General features: G+C 36.8%; 1 protein-coding gene across 1 annotated transcript; it reads right to left on the bottom strand.

Moving 5' to 3' along the window:
- Positions 1–10,419: 10,419 nt before the first annotated feature.
- Positions 10,420–13,084, bottom strand: LOC139148664 (uncharacterized). Its single transcript, XM_070720158.1, has 3 exons — positions 12,752–13,084; positions 12,166–12,264; positions 10,420–11,504 (listed from the first exon to the last, which is right to left on the bottom strand). Exons 1-3 carry the CDS (start codon positions 13,061–13,063, stop codon positions 11,343–11,345), a joined length of 573 nt encoding a protein of 190 aa, XP_070576259.1. The 5' UTR covers positions 13,064–13,084; the 3' UTR covers positions 10,420–11,342.
- Positions 13,085–20,397: the final 7,313 nt, after the last annotated feature.

Raw genomic sequence — 20,397 nt, 5'->3', positions numbered from 1 at the left:
ATTACAGGATTTTATTAGAGTCAGTTAAAGGGCCTGAGAGGTAACTGCAAAATTTAACCAACCTCAAGTTACCATTTAATTTTCGTAGATATTCATTGCTATCTATAAATTTTGCTTATGGCAGAATAGGCGAAACAAAGAAAAGATTTTTGTTAATTCTGCCATTTTCCAAAGCTTGCCATACTATTTGAAAAAAAAGGGTACAAATGAAGGGGATTCCTGTCCCATCCTGAAGTAGGTTGCACCATGTTGTATTTGTAAAGATGGAAAGACTGCACGTGCACCATTTTTGGTGTTTATCATAATTGTATGGCAGTACTGTGGCCATATTTGGGAGGAGAACCGGTTGCCTTACAGAAATCTATCCATGTAGTTCAACTCAATGGATAATTATACTTGAATAAACATCGCAGAGTCAGAACATTTCCATGAACTAACTTTAATATAATAATAAAATCATAAAATATTCTCAAAAGTTGTGCAAAATTTGCATCAACTTAATGAGTGTTTGATATAATACAAATTTTTTACTATAACCCAAACGGGATTCGAACCCCCCCACACTCACGGCAACATCGCCTAGCTGATAGGCCTCACACAAAACCAGTCGGCCACTGCTTCCAACCCAAAAGAGTTGGTCACAGCAACCGACTTAGATGTTGCAATTCTGTGCGCGACCGAACAACACGGTGTGCGTGGAGCAGACGACACACAGACACAGTACACACACACACAGACACAGTACACACACATATAGTAATCGGAAAAGCTTTTTTACTGAGCTATCAGACAGACTCGGGGACAAGTAAATATCCACCAGCAATACTGTCCACTCAGGTTAAAGAATATAAATAACCTACTAATCTATGAACTGCTAGACAAACTTTTGAACTGTTAATCAAGTGTCAAACATAGCACCAGAAATCGAAGGACAATCTGGAAACCTTTTTGAAAATAACACAACTTGCGAGTTTTTTCCTGAGGTAACATTAAAAACACAACTGAATTAACTATATTATCAAACAACAGGTGCACTTATTACACGTAACTCGCTTGACAATTGGGTTTGGAAAAAATACAAGATTTATCCACTAAACGATTGGTAACCTACACATGTATGAAACTATTGAACACATTTATCCAACATTCATTATCTATACAAGTTGAATAGTTGTTTGAATGGAAATTGTCAGTGAAACATGGTTAATTTGCCATTCTATATGAACAATGAGAGGAAGTGAAAAACACAACATAATTGGCTTTTGAGGTTATTTTTATGACAATTAGCAAAATGTCACCACAACAGATTACACTGCATTTTCACAATTGGTAGACTTGCTTTGTTAAACACTGAAGGATTATTGATTAAAATACTGTCAGGAAATGGCAGAGTTAGCACTAATTTGGTGTATCCAGACGCAGATTCTGAAGTGACTGCATGCATGCATGCAGGCTGTTGTAAAACGAGTCATTGACAATGACATAGTCCCCACTTGTAATAGGAGTATTAGTCTTGATGGGGCAGGGAAATGTGGTCATTAAGAAGTATCAGTAAAGTGTACATGTTGAGATCTATGGGCACATAGGTCTATGTTGTTCCCAATTTGAAACATGAGGCATGTCTAAGTTCTGGTTCTAAATCGGGAAAAAAGATCAGACCTCTAGCTGTACTGTCCAGCCAAGAAATACATATGTGCATAATAAATGAGGTACAAGATGTGACATCTTAGGGTCTAATATCTTATCAAAATTGAAGGGTATAGAACTTGTGATTACTGAGTTATACAGATATATGTATAATCAAGGTCAAAGGTCATCAACACTGGACAAAATGCTTGATATGCGCTTAGCATATTTACGTATATTGACGTATATGGAACACAATACTAATTGCATATGCAGCGTATATCTTTGTATATGGAACATTCAAATACGCTTATATGTGTAGCGTATTTCTATGAAGATCATGAGTATACGTAATGCAGATCTTTGCACACTAAGTGTACACTGTAGTTTTGCATTTTATTAGCATACGTACTGTATACTTAATGTATTTGACACATGTACAGAATCAGTATATGTGTATATATTGTTGTATATCAAGCATTTTGCATTTTGATCAGTGCAAGGTCACGTGACATTTGAAAAAAACATTGTATTGCTAATTAATCCCTATATGCCAAGAATCAGACCTCTAGCTCTATTCGCTTGCCCAGAATTAGATATGTGCATAATTAATGAGGTAAAGCGTGTGTTGTCATAAGGTCACCTATCCTACTAAATATAAAGAACATAGCACTAGTGGTTACTTATGTATTGGCATAAACGTATATTTAAGGTAAAAGGTCATCGAGGTCACATGACATTTTGTCAAAAAATTTCTACCCTATAGTTATCCCTATATACCAAAAATCGGACATCCAGCTCTATTGGCTTGCTCAGAATTAGATATGTGCATAATTAATGAACAACAATATGTGGTGTCATAAGGTGTCCCTTCATACCAAATATGAAGGGTGTAGCACTTGTGGTTACTGAGTTTTGGACAAATATGTATATTTGAGGTCAAATGTCATTGAGGTCACGTGACGTTTTGTCAAAATAATTGTATTGTTAAGTAATCCCTATATACAAAAAGTCAGACCTCTAGCTCTATTGGCTCGCTCAAAATTAGATATGCACATAATTAATGAGGTATAGGATATGTCGTCATAAGGTATCCCTTCATACCAAATATGAAGGGTGCAGCACTTGTGGTTACTCAGTTGTGGACAAAAATGTATATTCAAGGTCAAAGGTCATTGAGGTCACGTGACGTTTTGTCAAACAAATTGTATAATTAACTTATCCTTATATACCAAAAAATCAGACCTCCAGCTGTATTTGCTCGCTTAAAATTAGATATGCGCATAATTAATGAGGTACAATATGTGGCATCATAAGGTGTCCCATCATACCAAATATGAAGGTTTAGCACTTGTGGTTACTGAGTTATGGACAATAATGTATATTTTAGGTCCAATGTCACCAAGGCCACATGATATCTGCATGAACCGATGGACTCACTGATGGACTCACGGACGAACATGACCCAATCTATAAGCCCCCTGGACTTTATCCGTGGGGACAAAAACTGTGTCACTGCATCCTTTAGGCAATATGAATACGATGAGAAACTAAATTTTTATTTTTCTTGGCCTTATACATGGGAGTCTATGGAGAACTGCCTTATACATGGGAGTCTATGGAGGTGTAAACTAAAAAGTCCTCTAACACGGCCAAATTTGATAGCATTGTGAAACAAATCGACGTGCATCTGTATGGGATTGGGTACTATTTTTGTGCAAAGTTTGAAAGAAATTGACCAGGGCATGTCTGAGATATCTGCGTGAACGGACGGACGGACGAACATGACCAAACCTATAAGTCTCCTCGGACTTCGTCCGTGGGGATTAAAAACAACGCAACAGTTATTACAGCTACACCGGCGGTAGGTTCATATCCAGAGCCCCGTACGGTCTGCCGCCGTCGCTTGAAAACAATCTCATGCACCCAGCCATATGGGCAGCTGGCCGGATGCATGACTTCCCGGAGAAGGCGAGCTGTCACGTTCAAGCTCAGGATTAATTTGTCGACCACATTTCAGTAAATTTACCTTACCTAGATGAAATCTTGTCTATAGGCTGAAATTTCGCCGAAATTTGACAAAATTACATCGATTTTTCAGGTTCATCTCCGACATTTTTGAGTTTTGAGTGCAGACAGAAATACGTTTTGAGGCAACATGGCTGCGACCCCATGTTGACCCCAAGTGAAAATGTGTTCGCGATCAAATCTTCCTATATTTTTTTCAGAATTTTCAACAAAATCATTGCTTCTTACATCTTTTGTAAAATATAAAATACTAAAATAAGACTGCGATGTGCCATGTCTCCAGATTTCTAAAATATCGTTCGTTGACCGTTCGACGGAATACTCATTTCGCAAACTTGTGACGCAGTTGAAATTCAATACTGACCGCCAAATAATCTTAATGAGACGAGATCAGTCTAGACATCCTCCAAATTATCCAACCATTCGCATTGGAGTTCAGCTAGCTTAGAGTATCATAACATTCTTCGGCCTTCTTTTAGATCGACCCTAATATCTCCCATTTAGGAAATAAATACACAAGCTACCTCGACAAAACTTCGTGCACCATCCAAGACCAAACGCACTACAAATCTGTCTTGACGTCATCATCTCCTTACATGGTAATCGGCATACCGTATTTTTTAGCAAAGGGGACACAGAATACGTCGGAGTATCAGTTTCAAAACGTATTACATTGTGTGATGTTGTCAAAAAAAGTCATGTTACTGCAGTGTATAAATTACAAAACACAAAAGTTCAAATCAGTTTATTTTGGACTGGCTTTACCCAACATTTCATATTGTTTCTTATGCCAGATTTGACCACGTGCTTACTGGCGACCCCTTTTCATGCAAATTTTGTGTCAAATGATGTGTTCCTCTGGAAAAACAAACGTACGATTTCTATATGAAGGAGGCGAAATTTGCCCTCAAGACTCGAAACCACCCCTTCATGGGGTGTACCTAGCTATTTTTAACGAGCTTCTCGAATCTGCAGCTCTATTTCGAAATGATGGTCTGGTTTTCTCCTCACTCAAGGATAAGTGTTCGCCATCGCTGTGGGCATTACTATTCTCAACCGGGGATACAGTTTCCAGTCGTAATGTTTTTCATTGTGTCCGGGATATAAAACCTATCCTTTTCAAACTTTCACTTTGATTAACTCTAATCCACATCTTGTCAGTGATTAAACATGTTTCAAGTTTAAATGTTAAATTCTGGTCTCGAGCCCTCCTGTTCGACCAAACCGAAATTACCCCTCCCACTTTGGCTCGTCCAGTGGATGTAGCAAGGGTCGTGCCATCGCCTAGGAAACGGAGGGTGCACTAATTGTGCATTTCGATGCACATTTTGATTATATTCAGAAGATTTTGTGGCAAAAACTCAGATAGAGAAGCATTTATATTCACATCTCACTTATTCAAGACTGACTGAGAGCAGCACTTCCATTCAGTTAACATCATTACGCCATTTATTATGCCAAGAAAGATGAAGCCAATACATTTTGCCCTCCCTGGTCTCAGCCAGAAATGGTTATACCTTACAGTTTTTTCCCACGGAATGAAAACAAATGTACTTGGGCTGAGGCCCAAGTACAATAATAATAATAATTAATATAAGTATTATATAGAAATAATAACGCGAATAATAATAGGTTCAATTTCCGTGAAAATTTTACCATAAAGGTATTTTGGGTCGAAAAGACCAAATATGATATCGATTTCAGCGCCCCATGTTTCCATGGTAACCATTTTAGGGGTTGAAAATTTCAGTTTTTCTAATATCCCATGAAAATATACTTTGATTGATATGAAAATTACATAGTGGGAGAGTTCGGGTCAGAGAAGACAAAAACCAGACTTATCTTAATGTTTCGAGTTGCCACGGTAACTATTTTGGGATTGAAAACGTTACTTTTTCCCTAATTCCTATTAAAGAACTATTGATTGATGTAAAAAATTGATAATAAGGGTTTTTCTTGTTAGCACACCAAAACAATCACACTCATTTTAATGTGAGATGTTTCCATGGTAACCATTCAGGAGTAAAAATTACCAGTTTTTCAAAGATTCCACCTAAAATCCAGTAACCAACAGAATATGTTATATCAAAGGGATATTTTGGGTTAGAAAGACCAAATATTCAGTGTAAAAATCCAGTAATCAACAGAAATATTATACCAAAGGGTTATTTTGGGTTAGAAAGACAAAACATGATATCCATTTTACTGCTCTGTGTTTCCATAGTAACCTATTTGCATTTTAAAAATTCAAAGTTTTTCCAAATTCAATTAAAAGTAATCCCATTTACTATTCAAATGCTCTCCTACGTGTATTTATCACAGCATGAACTCCATGTTCATTTTTGTTTCATGTTGCCATGGTAACCATTTAGGTAACCACAGTTTTTTTATTTAAACCATGCATATTTTAGATCAGGGGTATCTTTTTTCGTTAACCAGACAAGAAAGGGCTACTTTACGAGATTCTGCCCATGAAGTGAATTTTCTAGTCTTTTGATGTGTATACTTGCACACCTTAAATACCCAATGAAACAGGCATAATGGACGACAGTGGGGACTCAAAAGATCTGTGACCTATTAATGACCCGTTTCACTCTCAGAGTTGTATGCAAATTTTAAAAGTCGCCATGACAACCTGACAACAACATGGCCTTTTCAGCACTGAAACATACTGTAGCAGGGCTAAAATTGGCCATGGCCCTTCTGCCGGGAGGCATAATTTCTGTGTCATTGTGATTGATACATTATTATCAAAATGCAACGAGAATGCGTTTTTATTGGCCATCGTTTCCTGTGCCAGTCATTCAAGTACGTCAGTTCAGATATTGAAACTTTGTTGCAAAGTTCCACCGCACGGCCGGTCGTCTTCGTAATTTCCAGAACAAAGTCACATTATGGCAACTTTTTGTGCCCAGCTGGGTTTGACTGCATTTATCTAGCTCGTCCCAAAGTGACGGACGCATCTTTCAACCTTTCAGCATGGTGAAAAACGCATTTATTGATTCGCCAAAGGCCTGTGGATTCGCTTATTTTTGCACAAGTGCTACATGGACATAGGAAAAAGTTCGACTCACCCTTGCCCTCTCGATTGTTGAATACAACCACGGTCCATCATGATGAGAGTTCTCGAATCAAAAACTGTAGCCGTGCTCGAATACAAATGTCTTCTCATTAAATTACGTCATTCTCGATATACAATTGTTAGCATTCCAAATCTGTCACCCTGTTTTTTTCAAAGTTTGGAGAAGGGCAGCATTTCCATCTGAATGATTGAACGACGTGAAACGCAAAATTCCATCGCATATTATCCGGCAATATAGTACATATACACTGTACAGTAGAAATACTGTATATACGCTCCAGGTACGTATAACTATAAGCTTATACTCCACAAAATGGCCACAGGCAGCGTGAATTTTCTGAAAGGATTTCCTAAACGTCCTACTTGTTACCTTAGAGACTCGCATGTGATGTCCTGAAAAGTATTCTCTGCAGTAATTCCAGTTTCTGTCAACATGCAAAGCTGAATGACACGAGACGTAGTGCATATAGTGTGCAGACTACACATTCACACGCACGTTCACTCAATTGCGCATGCTCATATTGGCAGATTACACTGGCAAAAGAGTGCGCATGCGTAAAGTTATATTTGTAGCACAGATCTCGCGGAAACTCATGCCTTTGCTCTATTTCCATCTCGAAACTTCCTTGATTGCTTACAGTTAATGCACATGAACAAAATAAACCAACAACGCCAGCATTGGGAGAGGGTTTATGGTTTTCGCCACAACTACAAATGCCACGCTGAAGATACATTTACAAGGCCAATTACACTGGTATAGACTCTCCACAGTCGCTGTGCCTTGTTTTTAACACGCCCACGACTGCCACGATGGGCCTGCATTCGAAGGCTTCGCTGTGCAGCTCAGCAGCTGTGAGCAGGCGCTGCCAGACACAGCGACTGTCAGTTTTTGCAAGTATATGAATATTCATAATAGTGATGTCAAACGGAACACCTTGCTGGGCGGAGAGAATATACGTACGGCAATTAGAAGTCACCCCTATTGACAAAATTAAAATAAACAACACCTCTTTTTCAGAATTCCCACAGCTTCAATGAACTGTTATTAGATTTCTATATAATACTTATAGCCCCTAAACTTGTTGATATAAGTATTATATAGAAATAATAACGCGAATAATAATAGGTTCAATTTCAGTGAATATTTCACCATAAGGGTATTTTGGGTCGAAAAGACCAAATATGATATCGATTTCACTGCCCATGTTTCCATGGTAACCATTTTAGGGGTTGAAAATTTCAGTTTTTCTAATATCCCATGAAAAGTTACTTTGATTGATATGAAAATTACCTAGTGAGGGAGTTCGGGTCAGAGAAGACAAAAACCAGACTTATCTTAATGTTTCGAGTTGCCATGGTAACTATTTTGGGATTGAAAATGCTACTTTTTCCCTAATTCCTATTAAAGAACTATTGATTGATGTAAAAAATTGATAATAATGGGTTTTCTTGTTAGCACACCAAAACAATCACACTCATTTTAATATGAGATGTTTTCATGGTAACCATTCAGGAATGAAAATTACCAGTTTTTCAAAGATTCCACCTAAAATCCGGTAACCAACAGAATATGTTATATCAAAGGGATATTTTGGGTTAGAAAGACCAAATATTCAGTGTAAAAATCCAGTAATCAACAGAAATATTATACCAAAGGGTTATTTTGGGTTAGAAAGACAAAACATGATATCCATTTTTACTGCCCTATGTTTCCATAGTAACCTATTGCGTTTTAAAATTTCAAAGTTTTTCCAAAGTCCATTAAAAGTAATCCCATTTACTATGCAAATGCTCTCCTAAGTGTATTTATCACCGCATAACTCCATGTTCATTTTTGTTTCATATTGCCATGGTAACCATTTAGGTAACCACAGTTTTTTTATTTAAAACCATGCATATTTTAGATCAGGGGTATCTTTTTTCGTTAACCTGACAAGAAAAGGCTATTTTACGAGATTCTGCCCATGAAATGAATTTTCTAGTCTTTTGATGTGTATACTTGCACACCTTTAATACCCAAGGAAACAGGTATAATGGACGACAGTGGGACTCAAAAGTTTTGTGACCTATTAACGACCCGTTTCACTCTCAGAGTTGTATGCAAATTTTAAAAGTCGCCATGACAACCTGACAACAACATGGCCTTTTCAGCACTGAGACATACTGTAGCAGGGCTAAAAATTGACCATGGCCCTTCTGCCGGGAGGAGGCATAATTTCTGTGTCATTGTGATTGATATATTATTATCAAAATGCAACGAGAATGCGTTTTTATTGGCCATCGTTTCCTGTGCCTGTCATTCAAGTACGTCAGTTCAAATATTGAAACTTTGTTGCAAAGTTCCACCGCACGGCCGGTCGTCTTCGTAATTTCCAGAACAAAGTCACATTATGTGCCCAGCTGGGTTTGACTGCATTTATCTACCTCGTCCCAAAGTGACGGACGGATCTTTCAACCTTTCAGCTTGGTGAAAAACGCATTAATTGATTCGCCAAAGGCCTGTGGATTCGCTTATTTTTGCACAAGTGCTACATGGACATAGGAAAAAGTTCGACTCACCCTAGCCCTCTCGATTGTTTAATACAACCACGGTCCATGATGAGAGTTTTCGAATCAAAAACTGTAGCCGTGCTCGAAAACAAATGTCTATTCATAAATTACGCCATTGATGTACAAGAGTTAGCATTCCAAATCTTTCACCCTGTTTTTTCAAAGTTTGGAGAAGGGCGGCATTTCCATCTGAATGATTGAACGACGTGAAATTCCATCGCATATTCCGGCAATATGTACACTGTACAGTAGAAATACTGTATACGCTCCAGGTACGTATAACTATAAGCTTATATTCCACAAAATGGCCACAGGCGGCCTGAACTTTCTGAAAGGATTTCCTAAACGTCCTACTTGTTACCTTAGAGACTCACATGTGATGTCCTGAAAAGTATTCTCTGCAGTTATTCCAGTTTCTGTCAACATGCAAAGCTGAACGACGTGATTATAGCACGAGACGTAGTGTACAGACTACACATTCACGCGCATGTTCACTCAATTGCGCATGCTCATATTGCATGTATGCATATTGGCAGACTACACTGGCAAAAGAGTGCGCATGCGTAAAGTTATATTTGTAGCACAGATCTCGCGGAAACTCATGCCTTTGCTCTATTTCCATCCCAAAACTTCCTTGATTGCTTACATTAATGCACATGAACAAAATAAAACCAACAACGTCAGCATAGGGAGAGGGTTTATGGTTTTCACCACAACTACAAATGCCACGCTGAAGATACGTTTAAAGGCCAATTACACTGGCATAGACTCTTCACAGTCGCTGTGCCTTGTTTTGTGCACGCCCACAACTGCCACGATGGGCCTGCATTCGATCGAAGGCTACGCTGTGCAGCTCAGCAGCTGTGAGCACGCGCTGTCAGACACAGCGACTGTCAGTTTTTGCAAGTATATGAATATTCATAAGGGTAGTGATGTCAAAAGGAACACCTAACTGGGCGGAGAGAATATACGTACGACAATTAGAAGTCACCCCTATTGACAAAATTAAAATAAACAACACCTCTTTATCAGAATTCCCTTAGCTACAATGAACTATTATTAGATTTCTATATAATACTTATAGCCCCTAAACTTGTAATAATAATAATAATAATAATAATAATAATAATATCTTCCTTAATTCTTGTCCCGTGAAACAAGTACGATTTATTATCTCCAAATAAAAGTATGTTGAAATCCAAAGTCTTATCAATGCCAACACAATCAATACTAAATGTTTAATGTGCAATGTTATAGTTGATACATTAACCATAGTCAGGACTTAAGCGCTGTTATAAATACTGGTAAAGTTTGATATTATAAAGAAACGAAATGATTTGACTAATTGAGTACCAGGCATTCCACTAAACTATTTTATAAACAGATCAAAAAATGAAGGAAAATACATAAAATGTGACAGGTAACAGGACTTCGAATATCCCGATTCTGTGCGATATAAAGGAATCGAACTGTACCAGTATTGTCCGAGGTTAGGCCTATCTAAAGTAAATGACAAAGTTTACTTTCCAGATGCTCGGCAGGCGCCAGGTTATCAATCTAGCTTGGAGCTAAAACCAGGTTTTTGTCTCTCTTCTGCAAAATTGCCTTAATAACATTATGATCTATTTCTCACTGTTTTGATAACGGCCATTGGGTAAACTTTAACATTTAATGAACAACAATCTTACATTTTGCTTTAAAGTTTCTGGGGAGTCAACGATCTGCTAACAGTAATATGCAATTATATTGCTTTTAACATATAATGTTAAAGTAAGGATGTCTCTTCTTAAAGAAAATGCCCCTAATCCGAATGAAGATTTGACAACACAATCACCAATATGCTAGCCAAAATGATTTACACCGTTTTATTGTCTATAGGCTACCTAGAATTCAAATAGAATGAAAACTTCAAACACCAAATTAGTGTGAACTTGAAAATGCAATTTGATGTCAGACCATCCCATACCTTGGTTACATTTGTTGTCTGGAGTTTTGTTTTTTTTTCTCTCACCAGAGAGCGCTGCAATATATCTAAACAGCTGAGTAGCTATGCTGTTTATTCTACCATATGGTTGTCAGGGTGATAGTCTTTACAGTAGTAATAGTCGGTAACTCCACGTCGCTGGTAGGAGCAATACTCGACGGGACTTGAGAACGTAATGCTCGAGCCTTCCGGTTGACCCCAATACAGCCCCTCGGTTAGACGGTTAGGACAAACCTGGTTCAAAAAAAGCAGAGAGAATAACACATTCAGAGTGATTGAAAGTCATGAATGTATGTTTTCATTAGTCGCTGAGTCCTGTAAAAGACAAAACCATGCAAATTTGAATCGTAAAGAAGGCGGAAGAAATTTGAAAATGTTGAAATCTGTACACTTCAAAATTAATCCACAAAAGTAGCACAGCAACCAATTATCTTGAAACGCAAGGGATACTGAATCTCTTCGGCAAACTACGCCTAAAAGAGTTCTTCAAGCCATGAAGTTTAGCGAAGTGTCCTAAATTGAAGTATTCGTAATTACGCATGAATCGACAAAGCGATTTACCAACTGTTTTTGTTTGTGGGAATCTGTGTCTGGAAATATACATTATCGGTTAATCTTTGTTTGAAATACACATCGGTGAATCTTTTTCTGGAAATATACATTGTCGGTACGAGAAATGTTACGACGTTCGAGTAAATATTAAGCTATAGCAATTACGGAACCTTTCGTTCCAGATCTGCATTAAAAACAACGAATATGATATATGTCAAACACTAAACGCTGTTAGAAATTACACTACCTGTCTGCAGTATTACAGATACTGTACTAATTTTCGTATCATTTCCATATCAACCAATGACGATTTATGAATTAAATGATATATGTGTGAACTTACATCAACCGGATTGCATATCACTTCAAGCATGTCTCCTTTGTAGTAGTTCAGGGTGCATTTTAAACAATCATCATGTCCTTCTTCAGGCAATAGTTTACCCTGCAATGGAGTGGGAAATAATGGCAATGAAATTGGAATTTTATGTATTTTATATGTGGAATTTAACTGGTCAAAGGAAACTATTTCCTTTACTCTACCCTTCTATACTGTCAAGTAGTAAATAATTCCAGCTACAGACCTAGACCAGATAGGAACAGAAAATGTGAAGAGCAGAACAAGGGAGATAGAAAAAAGAAGCGAAAAGGTCTTGCACTATAAAGCATTCATACACAGCGTTTTTATAATGTATAGATAATAAAAAAAACCTTCTCAGATGTGGGCGGGAAATAAGCATGTGGACCAGATACAGAATTTGCCATACATTTCCCAGGCATTGAAAAAACAAGTAGCGGACAAACAAGTTACAAACAGGTACAGATGAAAACGTTTTCACATGGGTTGGGCAAAACATGCATAAAGATGGAGAAAAAGCATAGCGATGACAGGTTTAGTTATATCCGGTGATTATTTAGAATAGCGCGTATACCAAATCGATCGTGTCCACTTGATCCACTACCACAGACATCAGACGGAAAGTATGAGTGTTTTCTATAAATGGACCAATGTCATGGTATACATTGAATGTCTTCGCTGGTGTTTCGTTTTCAACAAGGTCAGGTATCTCCATTAAGTCTTCGAGACAGTCGACACCCTGTGTAACATACACGTTCCATATGGCGTCGTTGTACACCCGTACGCTTACAAAGGTACACACCCATGAGGAAGAATGAAACGCTCCATCCTTGGCGCCAATCTCGGCAGCAAGTAATGCGAAAACTATGACGATGATGGATTTCATTTCTGTGTTTGGAAATTAAAAGTGCTGAACAAATGTAAAGAAAGGAATACATATGTTTGCTTTGGTATTTCTTAGTTGGACTTACATGCAGAAGGTTTTTTCTTGGAGCATAAATAAATGACGATTTATATTAGATGAATTATGTATTGAATGTGCGTGAGGTTGTAGGCGATCGCACAATGGAAAAATCCTAGGACTGCAGATGCTTGCTTTATAACCTATAACTGATGCAAATGACTAAATAACCAGATATCAATAGCTTTTATCACACTGTAAACAAGCTTTGTGATATTTACAAAGCAGTACATTCAAAGGATCCTTGAAGCAATAATTACTAATGAAGTAAATAGAGAGAACAAGATGAGAGCAGCCTATTGGTAGGGAGGGTTATGTTACATGACACCATAACAAATCTAGGCACAATCTAAGTCATTGGTGTCCATATGATGCATCTTTCAGTAGGGCAATAGTTACACCCTCTCACAATGAAAAGTAAATGATAGGAATTACAACCGTTGCTACTTTAGTGTTGATCAAGGCTACTTGATACAGAAAGATATTCGACTTGTACAAAGGCAAAACTAGCTCTGTCTGGGGTTGTAAATGAGAGTTTACGATTGGCACCCTGTGTTTAAGATTGAGATACAATGTAACATTACCGTGCACTTTTCCATGTGCAAGTCTTGTTTATTTCAATTTCCCCTGACACACAGTCTGCATGGAACACACAATTTTACATGATGCTATAGCAGTGAGCTCATAAAAGTGTGAAGTAGTGGCTTTAGTAGCTAGGTGATTTGAATGGTAACTTAATGGAAGGAGGAAGCGTTAACGCTTAAATAAACTCTTAAAGCTGAGAAATAAACAAACAAAACAATATCAAACATGTAAATCAATCTGACGAAGAATACTTTAACTCGGTTTCGCTTTTAGGCCGAGTATTTTAACGCAAACTTGAAGGAAGCAAATTAGTATTTTAGTGTATGTTACATATAAGTAGGACATGAAAAAGTTTAAACATTCTCCCCTATAAAATTCCCAATAAACCCTACCAGGTCTTTTATGAAGTTTATTAAGTCTTTGGACATTGTTTTAGAGCTACTATTCCACGCAATATAATAATAATCAAGTACAGAAAGAAAAGTTGCTTTATAAAATAACAAATTAAAAGCATCTTCAATGGGGTCAAGGGTCGCAGTTTCCTGACTATATGCTGGAAAACGCCTGTGCAGTTTTCAAGGTTCTTCATGCAGCTTAAACTTCCATACACTGCAGACGGTACATAGTAATTTACTTTGAATGAAACGCTAGTTGAGACCCTAGTAGAGTATTACACAAATAATAGACCGGCAAATTTCGCCTTTTCCTTGAATTGAATCGAATTGAATTGAATTGAATTGAATTGAAAATATACAGGTATATCTTCATATTCACCACGGTATATTGAGCTAGTATTTTGACTTGACTTTTATGAGCCAAACGTAAACCTATCAGTAGCCAGTAATGTTTTGTAACAAGGACTTACCTGTCAATATCAGTATGAGCTGAGGATGCTGAATGTCCAATGTATACTTGACTGTCGCTTATATATTGGTTTTGTTAATAGATTATGTACATTATTCATATGCAGATTTATCCAATCCTGTTGCTTAAGCGGAGAATTGTTCTTCAGTCATTCGAAGTCCCTGACGGGGAGGAGCATGCATATAAAATTAAAGGGTAAACTCTGTGTATCGCATTACCATATGTAAGGAAGCTCTCCAACCTGTTTTAGATCATCCTGCAAAATGCCGATGTCTTTCATTTACTATTTTTCGACCTTATGAAATTTGCATCATATAAATTGAAATTTAAACATTCAAACACACAATGTTTTTTCTTTACATTATAGGCTTGCGTCATCATGATCATCATCGTCGTTGTCGTTGTCGTCATACCATCATAATCATCATTATCCATGCCACTATCATCATTATCATCAACATCATCACCATCGACGTAGTTGTCGTCCTAGCCATAGTCGCCGTCCTCGGTAAAATCTTCACCAGTACCAACTACGCCATCATATCTTTAATCGGTGTTATCTCCACGGCAACTATCAAAAGGGGCGAATTACACAGTGACTTCCGTCAAACGTCACATATATATAAAGAAATCAACCACACGCGTCAATTGAAGTGGCAATTAGTGTAGAAGCGGATATTTAACAAGCATGCACATTGTAAACTTAAACTTTCAAGAATGTCAGATAGCCCTCTGCAAAGGGGGAAGGGTTCGAGTTTAAAACTTCACAGAGTGCAATTTTGCAAAGGGTACAGCCAATGTGTAATGACGTCAAAATCACCGTATGCATAACACAGACACCTAGCAATAATATCGCTGACTAATTAATTAAGTTAAAATAAAACGAATTTTCACCTTCTTTGAATTACTTTCACAATTTCCGATTCCTTAGTTATTGTGTAAGGTACAGCACAGTTGGGGCCCGGAATTGTGATGAGTTGACCAAATTGTCGGAATGAAGCTAGAAAAAGTTTGATGAAGACCAATAAACATATTTATAGTTAGGTTAAGTAAGTTCATATCATCACGGCAATAATTCTTTCTCAGTCTGGGTAAAATATCATCAGTCTGGCATTTTATACATTAAATTTGTTGTCATGTACAAATGACTCTGAAAGCATATATTTACCCCTTAAAATACTGTAGTTCCCAAAGAGAAGTCAGCGTAAGCAATCGGTTTAGTGAAACTTTTCATGTTTTCAGTTACTCTTTGCACAAACCCGCACTCTTTGTGACGGCACTATAATAAACTATCGTGTGCTTGTTTTGACCACTCTTGCGGTGCGACTATATCAGTCCGCACCGTAGGTTTTTTAATCGATATCACCTAGTTTTTGTCATCATTGTACAGTTTATGTATTTCTTGGTGTTTTAAATTTTCAGTTGTCTATATTTTCGAACTTTGTTATCGAGTGCTTTATTTTCTCTTGACACATTTCTGTCCCATATCTGCACCACCATGTCTCCGAATAAATTTGTGGCCCGGCTGTATTATGGAAATCGATGAATCTAAGTTTGTAAAGTCAGAATGCAGTCGGGTAGACACCCTGATGAATATTAGGTGTTTGGGGTATGTATTGCGATTCTTTTGCTTGTTTTTTATTTCTGTCGATCGACGTGGTGCGAACAATTTCAATCTTTTGATTTCGGATTTGTGTGTTCTGCTTCCATTATTTATTATCATGAAAAGAGTTCTTATTCTTCCTTGTCCCAGTCTCCTCGGTTCTTACATTTCATCGTCAATCATAATAACAGCGTTATTTTATGGTTATGATCATGCAAAAGAAAGACATGATTGAAATCACGTTCTGTTACACAATTTCTATTAGGCGCATCAGTTGGTTACTTGGAACCAGTAGATTAATCAACATCACCTAGTGAGTGAACTTCCTACGGAACTTCTGATTGTAGGTATTGCAACTTCATTGATTGCGATTTTCTTCAAACAGTAATTTCATAGCCAGCACCGTACATAAGCTATGGCTGTTAGCATGAACATTTTGAATTTCACGCCGATAATAACATTTGGACAGCGATAACATAGCGTTCCATTAAACATATGTTTGTGTCATATTGCCTGAAAGACTTAAACTTTCGCTCGAAATTTCCTCAAGCAAATTCAACAATTCTCTTTCAAACTCAGGAATAAAAACTGAAGGTCAGCGTGCAAATTTTGCCACTAGAGAGACAAATTACTCGATATTTATCAATATTTGAAACTCAAAATGGCCGCCATCCCTCTGCTATTTCCATAAGGGGAAATAAAATTCAATTTTCACCAAATTAAGCAGGGAAAAACTTTATTGACTCCATTTGCTTCAAAATGAGGCCCCCATCGACTGCTTGAACATTCTTATATTGCTTTTATCACATGTCCCGTCGATGAAACTGCACAGAACGCTAACGATAGGTTTTTTCTCGGTACAATGTGTACGGGTCGGTATTACGATTGGTGGTTCCTACACTCAGCGTGTTATGTGAGTGAGAACAGTGGACGTCGTATTGGGTTAAATTGTTGCAAAATTTATCAAAGGAGAACGTTTGCAATGGATGCGGTTGGCGTCATGATCAGACACGCTTTTCTAATCACCTAAGCACGTTGTAATTCCAAGCTATTTTGGAAATCAATGTAAAAGGTTTCTCTATTTTTCAATCGAAAGAGTTATAGTAGTTCATTTGATGATTTTTCTGTTTATTTATTTATTTATTTATTTATTTATTTATTTAATCATCGTCAATTTAGTCAATTGTTTGTTTATTTGTTTGTGTGGTTTTCATTCATTCTTTCGCGCGTTTGTCTATTCAGTTATTTTTCCTTAAGTATTCCATTATACATCTACCCAGCAGTCAACAGTACCATTGCTTGATATATTAGCATGTGAGATACTTATGTGCGGATTATCAAGTGTCTTTCTACAAGTCGAAATTTCGCAAATCAATTTTAACTCCAGAGATTTCTCATGACATGAAATGCATTGTTAAAGTAATTCTTACAAGCAATGCAGGAAATACGTTATAAGTTTTAAATACTAATTTTGTGATCGGTCTCAAAGGATGGAAAATCTATGCTACATTCATCTTTCACTGAACTTTCGCATCAAGGTTTTCTTCTAAGCACCATTCTTTGCTCAAAATAGAGAAGATTGATCACCAAACAATATAGGTATTCTTGCCAGATGTCTGAAATAAAAAATACAAGACAGCTGTTTATCTTGGCAAGCTTACTATCAACACAAGTGAGTAAGAGGGGCAGTCCACAATTCATGGTTGTTGGATTAAGTCTTGTTGACGTTGTCCATTTAAAATTTTATTCTGTTAGTTAATTTGCTCATTGAACGTCTTGAAGTAAAGGATACTATAGCTCTTAAAATCATCGAATCTAAATATTAATAGTAACGGCTGATCGTGTCTAGAAGTAACAAGGGAGCAGTGTGGACAGTTCATTAAACATATCTGTGCTAAACACTGATCATACTGCGAAACAGAATGGAAGATTGTACAATTTAGTGCCATCTTGTTAATAACACGTTGCATTTTTCTGTAGCTTTATTCTTGTGCGCTATTAATCAATTCCAGATATTTCTTTTCACTACCATTACAGCACGGCTGCATTTTGAAGAAACGAAAACCATTTGTGGATAAAATATCATGTAATAGAACTTGAATGCAAAACCATATCCAGATAATTTGCACTCCTGCGAGAAACTCTCTGTGTACACAACCAATTCTAAGATATAAATACAACATTAACATTGTAGACACAATTGCCTATCTCCTGCCAAAGGTTTGTTACTGCACTGTAAATACAGAAGTTATGACTATTTCTAGGCATGCCTTCCGTCTTCAAAATGAAAAAGACATATCCGAGTCTTTAAATACTGACGATTGAGCTCCTTAGGGGTTATTACTCGACATTTGATCAATTCCCCGTCGTATTTAAGTGCTGTGTCAGAATAAGTCAAACGAGTCAAAATGTGGACACGTTGCTAGAGTTTTACGTGTTTTGAAGACATCAAACATTTCCCTTACCTCATATAAGGTAATTTGCATATAAAATGCATTTCTATAATTAGGCTTTATATCAATAATGAGTTCACAGATTTTCACCGGACCTATGCGATTCCTTAATCATATGTAGGGCTAATTATTTTTTAAGTAGTAGTGAGCACCAATTCTAATTAATAGCTCATTTGGATCTTTGATAAATTTTTGTAATGAGGCTTTTTTATAAATACTGAGACCATTGATTCTGATTTGCTCTCTGCCACATATTGATCATACATAGGTCTACTTCAGTTGTAACTTTTATGAACAGGAGATTCTTATTAATAGCTAATTTGCATACTTATGAAATTCTGCAATAAGCCTCACATCATTGCTCTGTTCACCGAATTGGACCAGACCTCTGTCATTCCTAGATCATACTAGGTCTCCTAATTTTGTAAGTTTTAATCAGCATGGCACTCTAATGACCAGCTAATTTTCATCTTTAATGAAATTCTGTAATAACACCATATGTAAAAACTTAATGATATGCATTTGATTGAACTTCTGAGATACGTCGGTTTCCCTCAGATTTATTTCTGCTTTTCGTTTGATTAGTGTGACATTCATAATTAGCACATTTACACATTAAGTGAACATATATATTTTCTTTAGATATCAAGGTTGAATGCACTGAAACCAATCAGACTTAAAGGGTATATTACAAGCATTATTTATTTTAACTCTACTGAACCTTTGGTCAGTATGACATCACTGACATGCTCATTAATGTCTTATACTGATTGAACTGATTTTTATTAGACTTCTATGGTACACTTTCATACTTAGTATACTAATGATGAAAGTTTGCTGGCCATGACAACTGATAAATAGCTTACTTGAATATTAAATAAAGCTATATATCAATGCAAATCTACTGATCTTGGACTTTGGTTACAGAAGTTTTACTTACCTTAAGTAATACTTGATGTTGATGGTCATACTTGAAGTTGACAGGTATCAAAGCAGTGGATTTGATCAGATTTCCAAAGTACATTTGACATACTTACTTCTGCTATGTGGAAAGTTTGATGATGATGACATATTTATATTATCCTTACATTTGGTCATGCTGGACGTTTGATGAGTGTAACATATCATGTGTAGCTTATTTGCGAATTTATAAATGACTCACTGTTTCTAGGCCAAATATCAAAGCGAAATACTCTGAATTTAATCTTGTACAAAAATGATTAATGACCTGTCTTTACTGCAAACATTAGAAGCAGGATCAGAAGCACCAAGTGCGCATAGCATGCACGAACTTGTATAAAAATATCAAATTGAATATTTTTGTTCTCTTTATTCCATACCTTGATTCATTTGCGTTCATTTGTACATGGTGTCCACTTTAGTATGATTTTGATTTTTTCGTGGCCATTACGAAGCACCAAAGGCACCCCAGTCTAGCTTGGGCCCGTCATGACTAGCAACCCGAATAATAATAAACCCTTAATATCCAATAAGGCTAATGAAATATATCATGATTATTATATGTTGAATTATCGATGTAAATTAATTTTCCTCCAGTGTAATAATGACGAAACATGTACACATTGTAACAAATGTTGAAACTTTGCGTTTCAATTTTCCTGTCAATCAAGATTGTTGTTCAAAATAAGCGTGATATTTTTACTCGATAAGAAAGCGCTTTGACACTATATCAACACAAGTGCGGATTAGTTTGCTGTATAGGGTATATTATTTTAAGAAACATTCCCCGATTA

Source organism: Ptychodera flava, chromosome 13, assembly GCF_041260155.1.
Source record: "Ptychodera flava strain L36383 chromosome 13, AS_Pfla_20210202, whole genome shotgun sequence".
Taxonomy (NCBI): Eukaryota; Metazoa; Hemichordata; class Enteropneusta; family Ptychoderidae; genus Ptychodera; species Ptychodera flava.
Note: the sequence above shows the minus strand (reverse complement) of the source record. Positions and strands in the feature narration are given on the sequence as shown.